This window comes from Chiloscyllium plagiosum, unplaced genomic scaffold, assembly GCF_037043375.1.
Source record: "Chiloscyllium plagiosum isolate Xiang-an unplaced genomic scaffold, Cpla_swu_hap1 HiC_scaffold_11, whole genome shotgun sequence".
NCBI classification, from domain to species: Eukaryota; Metazoa; Chordata; class Chondrichthyes; order Orectolobiformes; family Hemiscylliidae; genus Chiloscyllium; species Chiloscyllium plagiosum.
In genome coordinates, this window is record NW_028270149.1 from 2,575,727 (window position 1) to 2,592,266 (window position 16,540).

At 41.2% G+C, this 16,540-nt stretch overlaps 1 protein-coding gene across 2 annotated transcripts in view; it reads right to left on the reverse strand.

Moving 5' to 3' along the window:
* arhgef6 (Rac/Cdc42 guanine nucleotide exchange factor 6) overlaps positions 1-16,540 on the reverse strand; it is a 216,443-nt gene that overhangs the window by 89,373 nt on the left and 110,530 nt on the right. For both annotated transcript variants that reach the window (XM_087991843.1, XM_087991842.1), the window contains exons 8-9: positions 15,412-15,507; positions 11,551-11,673 (exon numbers count right to left, since the gene is read on the reverse strand). In XM_087991843.1, the coding sequence (XP_087847969.1) occupies positions 11,551-11,673; positions 15,412-15,507 (219 nt within the window). The remainder of the gene's footprint in view (positions 1-11,550; positions 11,674-15,411; positions 15,508-16,540) is intronic.

Here is a 16,540-nt window from a genome sequence, read left to right on the forward strand (position 1 = left end):
CACAAACACTGGAGTAATCTGTCAGTATATCACTGCACAAACACTGGAGTAATCTGTCAGTATATCACTGCACAAACACTGGAGTAATCTGTCAGTATATCACTGCACAAACACTGGAGTAATCTGTCAGTATATCACTGCACAAACACTGGCGTAATCTGTCAGTATATCACTGCACAAACACTGGAGTAATCTGTCAGTATATCACTGCACAAACACTGGAGTAATCTGTCAGTATATCACTGCACAAACACTGGCGTAATCTGTCAGTATATCACTGCACAAACACTGGAGTAATCTGTCAGTATAATACTGCACAATCACTGGCGTAATCTGTCAGTATATCACTGCACAAACACTGGAGTAATCTGTCAGTGTAATACTACACAAACACTGGAGTAATCTGTCAGTATAATACTGCACAAACACTGGAGTAATCTGTCAGTATATCACTGCACAAACACAGTAGTAATCTGTCAGTATATCACCGCACAAACACTGGAGTAATCTGTCAGTATATCACTGCACAAACACTGGAGTAATCTGTCAGTATATCACTGCACAAACACTGTAGTAATCGGTCAGTATATCACTGCACAAACACTGGAGTAATCTGTCAGTATAATACTGCAGAAACACTGGCGTAATCTGTCAGTATATCACTGCACAAACACTGGAGTAATCTGTCAGTATAATACTGCACAATCACTGGCGTAATCTGTCAGTATATCACTGCACAAACACTGGAGTAATCTATCAGTGTAATACTGCACAAACACTGGAGTAATCTGTCAGTATAATACTGCACAAACACTGGAGTAATCTGTCAGTATATCACTGCACAAACACTGGAGTAATCTGTCAGTATGTCACTGCACAAACACTGGAGTAATCTGTCAGTATATCACTGCACAAACACTGGAGTAATCTGTCAGTATAATACTGCACAATCACTGGCGTAATCTGTCAGTATATCACTGCACAAACACTGGAGTAATCTGTCAGTATATCACTGCACAAACATTGGAGTAATCTGTCAGTATATCACTGCACAAACACTGTAGTAATCTGTCAGTATATCACTGCACAATCACTGGCGTAATCTGTCAGTATATCACTGCACAAACACTGGAGTAATCTGTCAGTGTAATACTGCACTAACACTGGAGTAATCTGTCAGTATATCACTGCACAAACACTGTAGTAATCTGTCAGTATATCACTGCACAAACACTGGAGTAATCTGTCAGTATAATACTGCACAAACACTGGAGTAATCTGTCAGTATATCACTGCACAAACACTGTAGTAATCTGTCAGTATATCACTGCACAAACACTGGAGTAATCTGTCAGTATAATACTGCACAAACACTGGAGTAATCTGTAAGTATAATACTGCACAAACACTGGAGTAATCTGTCAGTGTAATACTGCACAAACACTGGAGTAATCTGTCAATATATCACTGCACAGACACTGGAGTAATCTGTCAGTATAATACTGCACAAACACTGGAGGAATCGGTCAGTATAATACTGCTGAAACAATGGAGTAATCTGTTAATATAATACTGCACAAACACTGGAGTAATCTGTCAGTATAATACTGCACAAACAATGGAGTAATCTGTCAGTATAATACTGCACAAACACTGGAGTAATCTGTCAGTATAATACTGCACAAACACTGGAGTAATCTGTCAGTATATCACGGCACAAACACTGGAGTAATCTGTCAGTATAATACTGCACAAACACTGGAGTAATCTGTCAGTATAATACTGCACAAACACTGGAGTAATCTGTCAGTATAATACTGCACAAACACTGGAGTAATCTGTCAGTATAATACTGCACAAACACTGGAGTAATCAGTCAATGTAATACTGCACAAACACTGGAGTAATCTGTCAGTATAATACAGCACAAACACTGGAGTAATCTGTCAGTATAATACTGCACAAACACTGGAGTAATCTGTCAGTGTAATACTGCACAAACACTGGAGTAATCTGTCAGTATAATACTACACAAACACTGGAGTAATCTGTCAGTATAATACCGCACAAACACTGTATGAATCTGTCAGTATAATACCGCACAAACACTGGAGGAATCTGTCAGTATAATACTGCAAAACACTGGAGTAATCTGTCAGTATAATACTGCACAAACACTGGAGTAATCTGTCAGTATAATACTGCACAAACACTGGAGTAATCTGTCAGTATAATACTGCACAAACACTGGAGTAATCTGTCAGTATAATACTGCACAAACACTGGAGTAATCTGTCAGTGTAATACTGCACAAACACTGGAGTAATCTGTCAGTATAATACTGCACAAACACTGGAGTAATCTGTCAGTATAATTCAGCACAAACACTGGAGTAATCTGTCAGTATAATACTGCACAAACACTGGAGTAATCTGTGAGTATAATACTGCACAAACACTGGAGTAATCTGTCAGTATAATACTGCACAAACACTGGAGTAATCTGTCAGTGTAATACTGCACAAACACTGGAGTAATCTGTCAGTATATCACTGCACAAACACTGTAGTAATCTGTCAGTATATCACTGCACAAACACTGTAGTAATCTGTCAGTATATCACTGCACAAACACTGGAGTAATCTGTCAGTATATCGCTGCACAAACACAGTAGTAATCTGTCAGTATATCACTGCACAAACACTGGAGTAATTTGTCAGTGTATCACTGCACAAACACTGGAGTAATCTGTCAGTATATCACTGCACAAACACTGGAGTAATCGGTCAGTATATCACTGCACAAACACTGTAGTAATCTGTCAGTATAATACTGCACAATCACTGGCGTAATCTGTCAGTATATCACTGCACAAACACTGGAGTAATCTGTCAGTATATCACTGCACAAACACTGGAGAAATCTGTCAGTATATCACTGCACAAACACTGGGGTAATCTGTCAGTATATCACTGCACAAACACTGGAGTAATCTGTCAGTATATCACTGCACAAACACTGGCGTAATCTGTCAGTATATCACTGCACAAACACTGGAGTAATCTGTCAGTATATCACTGCACAAACACTGGAGTAATCTGTCAGTATATCACTGCACAAACACTGGAGTAATCTGTCAGTATATCACTGCACAAACACTGGAGTAATCTGTCAGTATATCACTGCACAAACACTGGAGTAATCTGTCAGTATATCACTGCACAAACACTGGAGTAATCTGTCAGTATATCACTGCACAAACACTGGAGTAATCTGTCAGTATATCACTGCACAAACACTGGCGTAATCTGTCAGTATATCACTGCACAAACACTGGAGTAATCTGTCAGTATATCACTGCACAAACACTGGAGTAATCTGTCAGTATATCACTGCACAAACACTGGCGTAATCTGTCAGTATATCACTGCACAAACACTGGAGTAATCTGTCAGTATAATACTGCACAATCACTGGCGTAATCTGTCAGTATATCACTGCACAAACACTGGAGTAATCTGTCAGTGTAATACTACACAAACACTGGAGTAATCTGTCAGTATAATACTGCACAAACACTGGAGTAATCTGTCAGTATATCACTGCACAAACACAGTAGTAATCTGTCAGTATATCACCGCACAAACACTGGAGTAATCTGTCAGTATATCACTGCACAAACACTGGAGTAATCTGTCAGTATATCACTGCACAAACACTGTAGTAATCGGTCAGTATATCACTGCACAAACACTGGAGTAATCTGTCAGTATAATACTGCAGAAACACTGGCGTAATCTGTCAGTATATCACTGCACAAACACTGGAGTAATCTGTCAGTATAATACTGCACAATCACTGGCGTAATCTGTCAGTATATCACTGCACAAACACTGGAGTAATCTATCAGTGTAATACTGCACAAACACTGGAGTAATCTGTCAGTATAATACTGCACAAACACTGGAGTAATCTGTCAGTATATCACTGCACAAACACTGGAGTAATCTGTCAGTATGTCACTGCACAAACACTGGAGTAATCTGTCAGTATATCACTGCACAAACACTGGAGTAATCTGTCAGTATAATACTGCACAATCACTGGCGTAATCTGTCAGTATATCACTGCACAAACACTGGAGTAATCTGTCAGTATATCACTGCACAAACATTGGAGTAATCTGTCAGTATATCACTGCACAAACACTGTAGTAATCTGTCAGTATATCACTGCACAATCACTGGCGTAATCTGTCAGTATATCACTGCACAAACACTGGAGTAATCTGTCAGTGTAATACTGCACTAACACTGGAGTAATCTGTCAGTATATCACTGCACAAACACTGTAGTAATCTGTCAGTATATCACTGCACAAACACTGGAGTAATCTGTCAGTATAATACTGCACAAACACTGGAGTAATCTGTCAGTATATCACTGCACAAACAGTGTAGTAATCTGTCAGTATATCACTGCACAAACACTGGAGTAATCTGTCAGTATAATACTGCACAAACACTGGAGTAATCTGTAAGTATAATACTGCACAAACACTGGAGTAATCTGTCAGTGTAATACTGCACAAACACTGGAGTAATCTGTCAATATATCACTGCACAGACACTGGAGTAATCTGTCAGTATAATACTGCACAAACACTGGAGGAATCGGTCAGTACAAATACTGCTGAAACAATGGAGTAATCTGTTAATATAATACTGCACAAACACTGGAGTAATCTGTCAGTATAATACTGCACAAACAATGGAGTAATCTGTCAGTATAATACTGCACAAACACTGGAGTAATCTGTCAGTATAATACTGCACAAACACTGGAGTAATCTGTCAGTATATCACGGCACAAACACTGGAGTAATCTGTCAGTATAATACTGCACAAACACTGGAGTAATCTGTCAGTATAATACTGCACAAACACTGGAGTAATCTGTCAGTATAATACTGCACAAACACTGGAGTAATCTGTCAGTATAATACTGCACAAACACTGGAGTAATCAGTCAATGTAATACTGCACAAACACTGGAGTAATCTGTCAGTATAATACAGCACAAACACTGGAGTAATCTGTCAGTATAATACTGCACAAACACTGGAGTAATCTGTCAGTGTAATACTGCACAAACACTGGAGTAATCTGTCAGTATAATACTACACAAACACTGGAGTAATCTGTCAGTATAATACCGCACAAACACTGGATGAATCTGTCAGTATAATACCGCACAAACACTGGAGGAATCTGTCAGTATAATACTGCAAAACACTGGAGTAATCTGTCAGTATAATACTGCACAAACACTGGAGTAATCTGTCAGTATAATACTGCACAAACACTGGAGTAATCTGTCAGTATAATACTGCACAAACACTGGAGTAATCTGTCAGTATAATACTGCACAAACACTGGAGTAATCTGTCAGTGTAATACTGCACAAACACTGGAGTAATCTGTCAGTATAATACTGCACAAACACTGGAGTAATCTGTCAGTATAATTCAGCACAAACACTGGAGTAATCTGTCAGTATAATACTGCACAAACACTGGAGTAATCTGTGAGTATAATACTGCACAAACACTGGAGTAATCTGTCAGTGCAATACTGCACAAACACTGGAGTAATCTGTCAGTATAATACTGCACAAACACTGTAGTAATCTGTCAGTATATCACTGCACAAACACTGGAGTAATCTGTCAGTATATCACTGCACAAACACTGGAGTAATCTCTCAGTATATCACTGCACAAACACTGGAGTAATCTGTCAGTATATCACTGCACAAACACTGGAGTAATCTGTCAGTATATCACTGCACAAACACTGGAGTAATCTGTCAGTATATCACTGCACAAACACTGGAGTAATCTGTCAGTATATCACTGCACAAACACTGGAGTAATCTGTCAGTATATCACTGCACAAACACTGGCGTAATCTGTCAGTATATCACTGCACAAACACTGGAGTAATCTGTCAGTATATCACTGCACAAACACTGGAGTAATCTGTCAGTATATCACTGCACAAACACTGGCGTAATCTGTCAGTATATCACTGCACAAACACTGTAGTAATCTGTCAGTATAATACTGCACAATCACTGGAGTAATCTGTCAGTATATCACTGCACAAACACAGTAGTAATCTGTCAGTATATCACCGCACAAACACTGGAGTAATCTGTCAGTATATCACTGCACAAACATTGGAGTAATCTGTCAGTATATCACTGCACAAACACTGTAGTAATCGGTCAGTATATCACTGCACAAACACTGGAGTAATCTGTCAGTATAATACTGCAGAAACACTGGCGTAATCTGTCAGTATATCACTGCACAAACACTGGAGTAATCTGTCAGTATAATACTGCACAATCACTGGCGTAATCTGTCAGTATATCACTGCACAAACACTGGAGTAATCTATCAGTGTAATACTGCACAAACACTGGAGTAATCTGTCAGTATATCACTGCACAAACACTGGAGTAATCTGTCAGTATATCACTGCACAAACACTGGAGTAATCTATCAGTATAATACTGCACAAACACTGGAGTAATCTGTCAGTATATCACTGCACAAACACTGTAGTAATCTGTCAGTATATCACTGCACAAACACTGGAGTAATCTGTCAGTATAATACTGCACAAACACTGGAGTAATCTGTCAGTATAATACTGCACAAACACTGGAGTAATCTGTCAGTGTAATACTGCACAAACACTGGAGTAATCTGTCAATATATTACTGCACAGACACTGGAGTAATCTGTCAGTATAATACTGCACAAACACTGGAGGAATCGGTCAGTATAATACTGCTGAAACAATGGAGTAATCTGTTAATATAATACTGCACAAACACTGGAGTAATCTGTCAGTATAATACTGCACAAACACTGGAGTAATCTGTCAGTATAATACTGCACAAACACTGGAGTAATCAGTCAATGTAATACTGCACAAACACTGGAGTAATCTGTCAGTATAATACTGCACAAACACTGGAGTAATCTGTCAGTATAATACTGCACAAACACTGGAGTAATCTGTCAGTATATCACTGCACAAACACTGGAGTAATCTGTCAGTATAATACTGCACAAACACTGGAGTAATCTGTCAGTATAATACTGCACAAACACTGGAGTAATCTGTCAGTATAATACTGCACAAACACTGGAGTAATCAGTCAATGTAATACTGCACAAACACTGGAGTAATCTGTCAGTATAATACTGCACAAACACTGGAGTAATCTGTCAGTATAATACTGCACAAACACTGGAGTAATCTGTCAGTGTAATACTGCACAAACACTGGAGTAATCTGTCAGTATAATACTACACAAACACTGGAGTAATCTGTCAGTATAATACCGCACAAACACTGGAGGAATCTGTCAGTATAATACTGCACAAACACTGGAGGAATCTGTCAGTATAATACTGCACAAACACTGGAGGAATCTGTCAGTATAATACAGAAAAACACTGGAGTAATCTGTCAGTATAATACTGCACAAACACTGGAGTAATCTGTCAGTATAATACTGCACAAACACTGGAGTAATCTGTCAGTATAATACTGCACAAACACTGGAGTAATCTGTCAGTATAATACTGCACAAACACTGGAGTAATCTGTCAGTGCAATACTGCACAAACACTGGAGTAATCTGTCAGTATAATACTGCACAAACACTGTAGTAATCTGTCAGTATATCACTGCACAAACACTGGAGTAATCTGTCAGTATATCACTGCACAGACACTGGAGTAATCTGTCAGTATATCACTGCACAAACACTGGAGTAATCTGTCAGTATAATACTGCACAAACACTGGAGTAATCTGTCAGTATATAACTGTACAAACACTGGAGTAATCTGTCAGTATATCACTGCACAAACACTGGTGTAATCTGTCAGTATAATACTGCACAAACACTGGAGTAATCTGTCAGTATAATACTCCAGAAACACTGGAGTAATCTGTCAGCGTAATACTGCACAAACACTGGAGTAATCTGTCAGTATAATACTGCACAAACACTGGAATAATCTGTCAGTATATCACTGCACAAACACTGGAGTAATCTGTCAGTATATCACTGCACAAACACTGGAGTAATCTGTCAGTATATCACTGCACAAACACTGGAGTAATCTGTCAGTATATCACTGCACAAACACTGGAGTAATCTGTCAGTATATCACTGCACAAACACTGGAGTAATCTGTCAGTATATCACTGCACAAACACTGGAGTAATCTGTCAGTATATCACTGCACAAACACTGGCATAATCTGTCAGTATATCACTGCACAAACACTGGAGGAATCAGTCAGTATAATACTGCACAAACACTGGAGTAATCTGTCAGTATAATACTGCACAAACACTGGAGGAATGTCAGTCTAATACTGCACAGACACTGGAGTAATCTGTCAGTATATCACTGCACAAACACTGGAGTAATCTGTCAGTATAATACTGCACAAACACTGGAGTAATCTGTCAGTATATCACTGCTCAAACACTGGAGTAATCTGTTAATATAATACTGCACAAACACTGGAGTAATCTGTCAGTGCAATACTGCACAAACACTGGAGTAATCTGTTAATATAATACTGCACAAACACTGGAGTAATCTGTCAGTGTAATACTACACAAACACTGGAGTAATCTGTCAGTATAATACTGCACAAACACTGGAGTAATCTATCAGTATATCACTGCACAAACACTGGAGTAATCTGTCAGTATATCACTGCACAAACACTGGAGTCATCTGTCAGTATATCACTGCACAAACACTGTAGTAATCTGTCAGTATATCACGGCACAAACACTGGCATAATCAATCAGTATATCACTGCACAGACACTGGAGTAATCTGTCAGTATATCACTGCACAAACACTGGAGTAATCTGTCAGTATATCACTGCACAAACACTGGAGTAATCTGTCAGTATAATACTGCACAAACACTGGAGTAATCTGTCAGTATAATACTGTACAAATACTGGAGTAATCTGTCAGTATAATACTGCTCAAACACTGGAGTAATCTGTTAATATAATACTGCACAAACACTGTAGTAATCTGTCAGTATAATACAGCACAAACACTGGAGTAATCTGTCAGTATAATACTGCACAAACACTGGAGTAATCTGTCAGTATATCACTGCACAAACACTGGAGTAATCTGTCAGTATAATACTGCACAATCACTGGCGTAATCTGTCAGTATATCACCGCATAAACACTGGAGTAATCTGTCAGTATAATACTGCACAAACACTGGAGTAATCTGTCAGTATATCACTGCACAAACACTGTAGTAATCTGTCAGTATATCACTGCACAAACACTGGAGTAATCTGTCAGTATAATACTGCACAAACACTGGAGTAATCTGTCAGTATAATACTGCACAAACACTGGAGTAATCTGTCAGTATATCACTGCACAAACACTGGCATAATCTGTCAGTATATCACTGCACAAACACTGGCATAATCTGTCAATATATCACTGCTCAAACACTGGCATAATCTGTCAGTATATCACTGCACAAACACTGGAGTAATCTGTCAGTATATCACTGTGCAAACACTGGAGTAATCTGTCAGTATAATACTGCACAAACACTGGCGTAATCTGTCAGTATATCACTGCACAAACACTGGAGTAATCTGTCAGTATAATACTGCACAAACACTGGAGTAATCTGTCAGTATAATACTGCACAAACACTGGAGTAATCTGTCAGTATATCACTGCACAAACACTGGAGTAATCTGTCAGTATAATACTGCACAAACACTGGCGTAATCTGTCAGTATAATACTGCACTAACACTGGAGTAATCTGTCAGTATAATACTGCACAAACACTGGAGCAATCTGTCAGTATAATACTGCACAAAGACTGGAGGAATCTGTCAGTCTAATACTGCACAAACACTGGAGTAATCTGTCAGTATATCACTGCACAAACACTGGAGTAATCTGTCAGTATAATACTGCATAAACACGGGAGTAATCTGTCAGTATATCACTGCTCAAACACTGGAGTAATGTCAGTATATCACTGCATATACACTGGCGTAATCTGTCAGTATAATACTGCACAAACACTGGCATAATCTGTCAGTATAATACTGCACAAACACGGGAGTAATCTGTCAGTATATCACTGCACAAACACTGGAGTAATCTGTCAGTATAATACTGCACAACACTGGAGTAATCTGTCAGTATATCACTGCACAAACACTGGAGTAATCTGTCAGTATATCACTGCACAAACACTGGCGTAATCTATCAGTATATCACTGCACAAACACTGGAGTAATCTGTCAGTATAATACTTCACAAACACTGGAGTAATCTGTCAGTATAATACTGCACAAACACTGGAGTAATCTGTCAGTATATCACTGCACAAACACTGGAGTAATCTGTCAGTATAATACTGCACAAACACTGGAGTAATCTGTCAGTATAACACTGCTCAAACACTGGAGTAATCTGTCAGTATAATACTGCACAAACACTGGAGTAATCTGTCAGTATAACACTGCTCAAACACTGGAGTAATCTGTCAGTATAATACTGCACAAACACTGGCATAATCTGTCAGTATAATACTGCACAAACACGGGAGTAATCTGTCAGTATATAACTGCACAAACACTGGAGTAATCTGTCAGTATATAACTGCACAAACACTGGAGTAATCTGTCAGTATAATACTGCACAACACTGGAGTAATCTGTCAGTATATCACTGCACAAACACTGGAGTAATCTGTCAGTATATCACTGCACAAACACTGGCGTAATCTATCAGTATAATACTTCACAAACACTGGAGTAATCTGTCAGTATATCACTGCACAAACACTGGCGTAATCTGTCAGTATATCACTGCACAAACACTGGAGTAATCTGTCAGTATATCACTGCACAAACACTGGCGTAATCTATCAGTATAATACTTCACAAACACTGGAGTAATCTGTCAGTATAATACTGCACAAACACTGGCGTAATCTGTCAGTATAATACTGCACAAACACTGGAGTAATCTCTCAGTATAATACTGCACAAACACTGGAGTAATCTGTCAGTATAACACTGCTCAAACACTGGAGTACTGTGTCAGATTGTTACTGGCACCACTCAGATTGTTACCATCAATTAAACTCTTTTCACTATGCGTAAATATGTAATTATTTCATTCACAAGGAGGATTCCTTTGAAATACTGTAACACAAAACTCCACACTTCTCTTCATAGTTTGAAACCTGTTAATACACGTTTATTAGAATATAAATAAACCGTCTGCTTCAAAACATGATTGTAAGACACTGAGGTTTTCTTAAGTTACAGCTTGTAGGCATTCCAAACCCCTCCACACTCCCTCCCCAATACAAACACAACACATAAATGATCCCCCCATCCCCACTTCCCTCCCCCACCCCCCGGCAGATCATACCTGTGTTCTGTGAGCACACCGACAGCAGATGGGTGATTTGCACAATACGCGAGATACAATGACTTCAATTGAGGCATGAGATTAAGAAAGCAACCACCAACTTTCTGCTGGGAATCTGGTAACCTGAGAATGAAATAATTAACAAGTTACATAATCTAATCTGACATGCTCAATGCTGAGGGAGCACTGCGCTGTTGGAGGGTCAGTACTGAGGGAGTGCCGCACTTTCGGAGGGTCAGTGCTGAGGGAGCGCCGAGCTATCAGAGGGTCAGTGCTGAGGGAGCACCGCGCTGTCGGGGGGTCAGTACTGAGGGAGGGCCGCGCTGTCGGGAGGGGTCAATGCTGAGGGAGCGCTGCGCTGTCGGGGGGGGTCAATGCTGAGGGAGCACCGCACTGTTGGGGGGTTGGCGTCGAGGGAGTGCTGCACTGTCAGAGGGTCAGTGCTGAGGGAGCGCCGCACTGTCAGAGCCATCTTCTTTCATCATCAACATGAAACTTAGTCCTCTTCTTCCCTGTTAGGTAGTGGTGACTGATCCTCTGGTATCAATACTCAGTTGGGCAGAAACTGCTTGTTCCAGTGGCCAATATTTATATTAAAATAACACCGTAAGATTTTCAATTGGCCATTTGTCTCACTGCTGCCTGTGCGATCTTGCTGTGTGTGCAATCTAGTTGCTGTGCTTCTGACATTATTACCTCAAAGGGAAGTTGTTACTGGAAAGCTGTTAGAAGGTCTGAGCTCACTTACTGAGCACCTTTGGAGAATAATTCTGACAGGTTTCTATCAGAATTAGTGCCCTCAGGGTCTCAGATTTCCTGGCCATCACTCCTTGTGGATTTCTGCTCGGACCAACATTAATAAACAAACAGTGTTCTGATGGTTACAATCATCCAATGGGAGACAGCCCCTTGTAAAAACACAATGTGAATATATCATAAAATGGGATTTCCTGTTTGTGAGATGTTCGTGCAACATTTATCTAAACCATCAGCAGCGGACTCTTTTTGCTAAAGGGTCACTCTCCACATCTAATCTCTTCCACCAAAGCAACTTGTGTGAACAAATATTCATGAAGAGTTAAGCTGACCTATTCTGCAACAAAGATAGCAGCCACTTTGCACACTGTCTGATCCCAGGAGCAGGGATTCATTCTCTTGCTCACAAAAACACGAAGCCTAAGTTACGGCCATCTGTGAAATATCACATTCCATCGAGAGCTCCGAGGAAAGTCCCTCTGTGTCCACACAGAGGCTGCCAGACCTGCTGAGTATCTCCAGCATTTTCCATTTCCATCTCCAATCTCCAGTATCCACTGTCGGTTTTGCTTTTGCACCTAACCCAGTGACGGTATTTGAGGGAGAAGAATTGACTGTGATACTAATACCCCACCCACGTTACTTGAGGCGGCCCCTCAATGTCATGCTGCACATGAGAAAGGCACCTTTTACAATGCAGTGTACGCCCGACATCAACCCATCTTCACAGGCAAAATAACCTCGCAGCAGCTCAGCGGATGTTTTGATACGAGTTTTCCCAACCATGAGGGATTTGACAGAAAAAGCAGAAATTGTAAGTGGGCCAGTAACCGGAAGGACACTGACCGGAGGGGAGTACTCCTGTTGATAACTGCCTCTTTATAAACTATCAAACTTCGATTGTCCTTCACACATGACAACATCTTCCATTCTCTGTTCTTCACAATATTCACCACAGATTCACCAACAGTTCACAACTGGCTTCGATGACCATCTGTGCTGTTCTGTGCTTTCTCCTGAAATAACCTACCATCTGCCTTACAGGAAGGAAATACAAATGTTTTCAGAATCTTATGCCTCAGAAAACACAGTCAGCTACTCTGTGTGAGTCATTAACTGTTCCAGCAGAAACACAACAATTTAACCTGTGAAACTGCTCAACGTGGCCCTTGGGTAGCGACCAGCACCTTCACCGCTCCATCCCTCTGCTAACCTCCTCCATCGCTGAGGGCACTGGCAATTCCCTGGGCCATCTGTCACCTTGTGGTGTGCCCTCCCATAAGATGCAGCCTTTACTGGTTTGCAAATCTTTACAGACAATATCAATTGGATAGTGACTCACAAACTAGCCAGATTCTACCCTGACCAATATTCAGCCGGGGCCACTGAACACCAATCACTCAACAGAATGCTCTGGGGAGGGGGTGTGAGCTGGCTTTAGTTTGAACCTGAAAAGCTAACCAGCTTCTTGATACAAGGCCAGCGGGGCTCAGAGCTGCAAAGCTCCTCTACATGGACCCGGATGGTCTCGGCTGCTACAGGGCCAGTAAGCAAAGGCCAGCTGTCAAAGGCGATTGGCCAGAGTAGCAGAAGCAGGGTGTGGTGACATTGCTTTGATGAGAGAGTGGTGTTGGGACCTGGAACATGGTGGAGACAGATTCAGTTCAAACTTTCAAACAGGGAACTGGAGAAACATTTGAAGGGGAGAATCCAGAGACACCAATCAATTGGACAACTCAAAGAGCCAGCCCAGGCACAACACATTGAATAGCCTCCCTTCTGAACTGCTTCATGGCCCTCTCGCTGTCCTTCGCTCCCAGCCCAGCCCCACCTCCTCAGCTCTCCTGTCTGTTCTTGGGTTAACTGATTTCCTTAAGCAGTCGTGATGTGGAAGTGCTGGTGTTAGACTGGGCTAGATAAAATCAGAATTTATACGACAGCAGGCTATAGTCCAGTCGGTTTATTTACAATCAGGAGCTTTTGGAGCACTGCTCCTTCGTCAGGTGAAGTGGTCAATGAATGGTGGCTTAATCACCTCATCGTTGAGCTGTGCTGGCTGGTATCCACCAAGGAGGAGGCGGGGGGGGCAAGGGTAAATCACCTTGGCAGCTTCCCTGGACCTAGTGGAACTAACCTCCCTTTCAGTGTCACAGTGCAGTGGGAATTCCATCGGAATTGTAGGCAGACTCCCCACTGACTTTAAAGAGTTAGATATGGTTCTTTGATCTAAAGGTGTCAAAGGTTACTGGTGAGAAAGTGGGAACAGGGCACAGTTGGATGATGAGTCGTGAGCCTATTGAATGGCGAAGGCAGACAGGGCCAAATGGCCTCCTCCTATTTTCTCCTTTTCTATGTTTCCAAGTTAAAGCTGAGGGCCATGGACCATGGCACATGACATCACCCCCTTGGTTGAGAGATCAATGACCAGGGAGCATGAAATTATGGGTAAGGGGCAGAAGGTTTACAGAGATAAGATCACAAGAAATAGGAACAGGGATAGGCTATTCCAGCCCTTCACCTTGATCCTGGCTGATCTGACACCAAACAAAACAGATTCTGGAAATCAGAAACAAAATCAGAAATTACTGCAAAAATTCAGCAAGTCTGGCAGCATCTGTGGAGAGAAAGCAGAGTTAATGTTTCAGGTCCGAGCTGAATTTCTGAAGGGCCACTGGACCCTAAATGTTCACTCTGCTTTCTCTCCACAGATGCTGTCAATATCACTAGGTTTTTCCAGTAATTCCCATTTTTATTTATGGTCCGACATTCCTCACATCCGCTTTCCTGACCTTTCCGTTACCCATGATTCTCTGACTGATCTACCAATCTTTTAAAAATACACACGATTCCGCACACACACGGGGTCCGCGCGCACACGGGGTCCGCACTGACAATTTTTGTGGTGTGATGTTCAAAACAATCACAACCCTCTAAGGGAATAAATTCCTTGTCACCCAAAACATCTGCCCCTGAACCAAAAGGTGCTGACAGACTGCAAATCCAAACTGATCATAAATTAGTAAAAGCCGCTCAAAACATTCAAGGGAAATGGTACTGCGGAGTTTCGCCGAACGGCTCGACATAATCAATTATCTGTTGACCTACTTTGTACATTCCTCCAAAGTCTGGTAGAGGGTTTGCTGAAATGAGCAGATTTCCTCCAGATTTCCTTTTAATGCCCCGATATCAGCAGCAGTTAATCTGGAAACAATACAAATTAAACATAAAAATGAGAGTAACTAGTTGGGCAGAAGCAGCCATTTCAGTTACTTTAATAAACCTGGGATTTCAGTCAAACAGCTGCTCCAGGGATTCGTGAAGATGAACATGGAACAGTACAGACACCTCAGCCCTCAAACTTTTATCACACTCTTAGATCAGACTATTCTACAAACCCTAACATTGTACTATGTGCCTAACTGTCACTTAAATGTCCCTAATGTCTCTGACTCTACTACCACTGCTGGCAGTGCATTCCACCCACTCAAAACTCTCCATAAAGAACCTCCCTCTGACATCTTCACTAAACCTTCCTCCAATCACCTGAAAATTATGTTCCCCCATTTCCACATTGGGAAAAGTCTCTGGCTATCCACTCTATCTATGCCTCTCATCATCTTGTACCTCTCAACCTTCTTCACTCCAATAAGAAAAACCCTAGCTCCCTCATAAGATATGCCCTCCAATCCAGGCAGCATCCTGGTAAATCTCCTCTGCACCCTCTCTAATGCTTCTACATCCTTCCTATAATCAGGCGATCAGAATTGACACAATATTCCAAGTGTGCTCCAAGGAATCGATAGAGCTGCAGCATAACCTTGTGGTTCTTAAACTCAAGCCCCTTGCTAAGAAAGCCAACACACCATGCACCTTCTTGACAACCCTATCAATCTGGGCGGCAACTCTGCAGGATCTATGGACATGGACCCTAAGATCCCTCTGTTCCTCCACACTGCCAAAAATCCTGCATTTGACCCTATATTCTGCATTTAAATTCGACTTTCCAAAGTGAGTGACTTCACACTTTTCCAGGTTGAACTCCATCTGCCACATCTCAGCCCGGTTCTGCATCCTGTCAATGTTCTGTTGCAGGAGAAAGTGAGGTCTGCAGACGCTGGAGATCAAAGCTGAAACTTTATTGCTGGAACAGCACAGCAGGTCAGGCAGCATCTAGGGAACAGGAGATTCGACGTTTCGGGCACAGGCCCTTCTCCATTCCTGAAGAAGGGCCTGT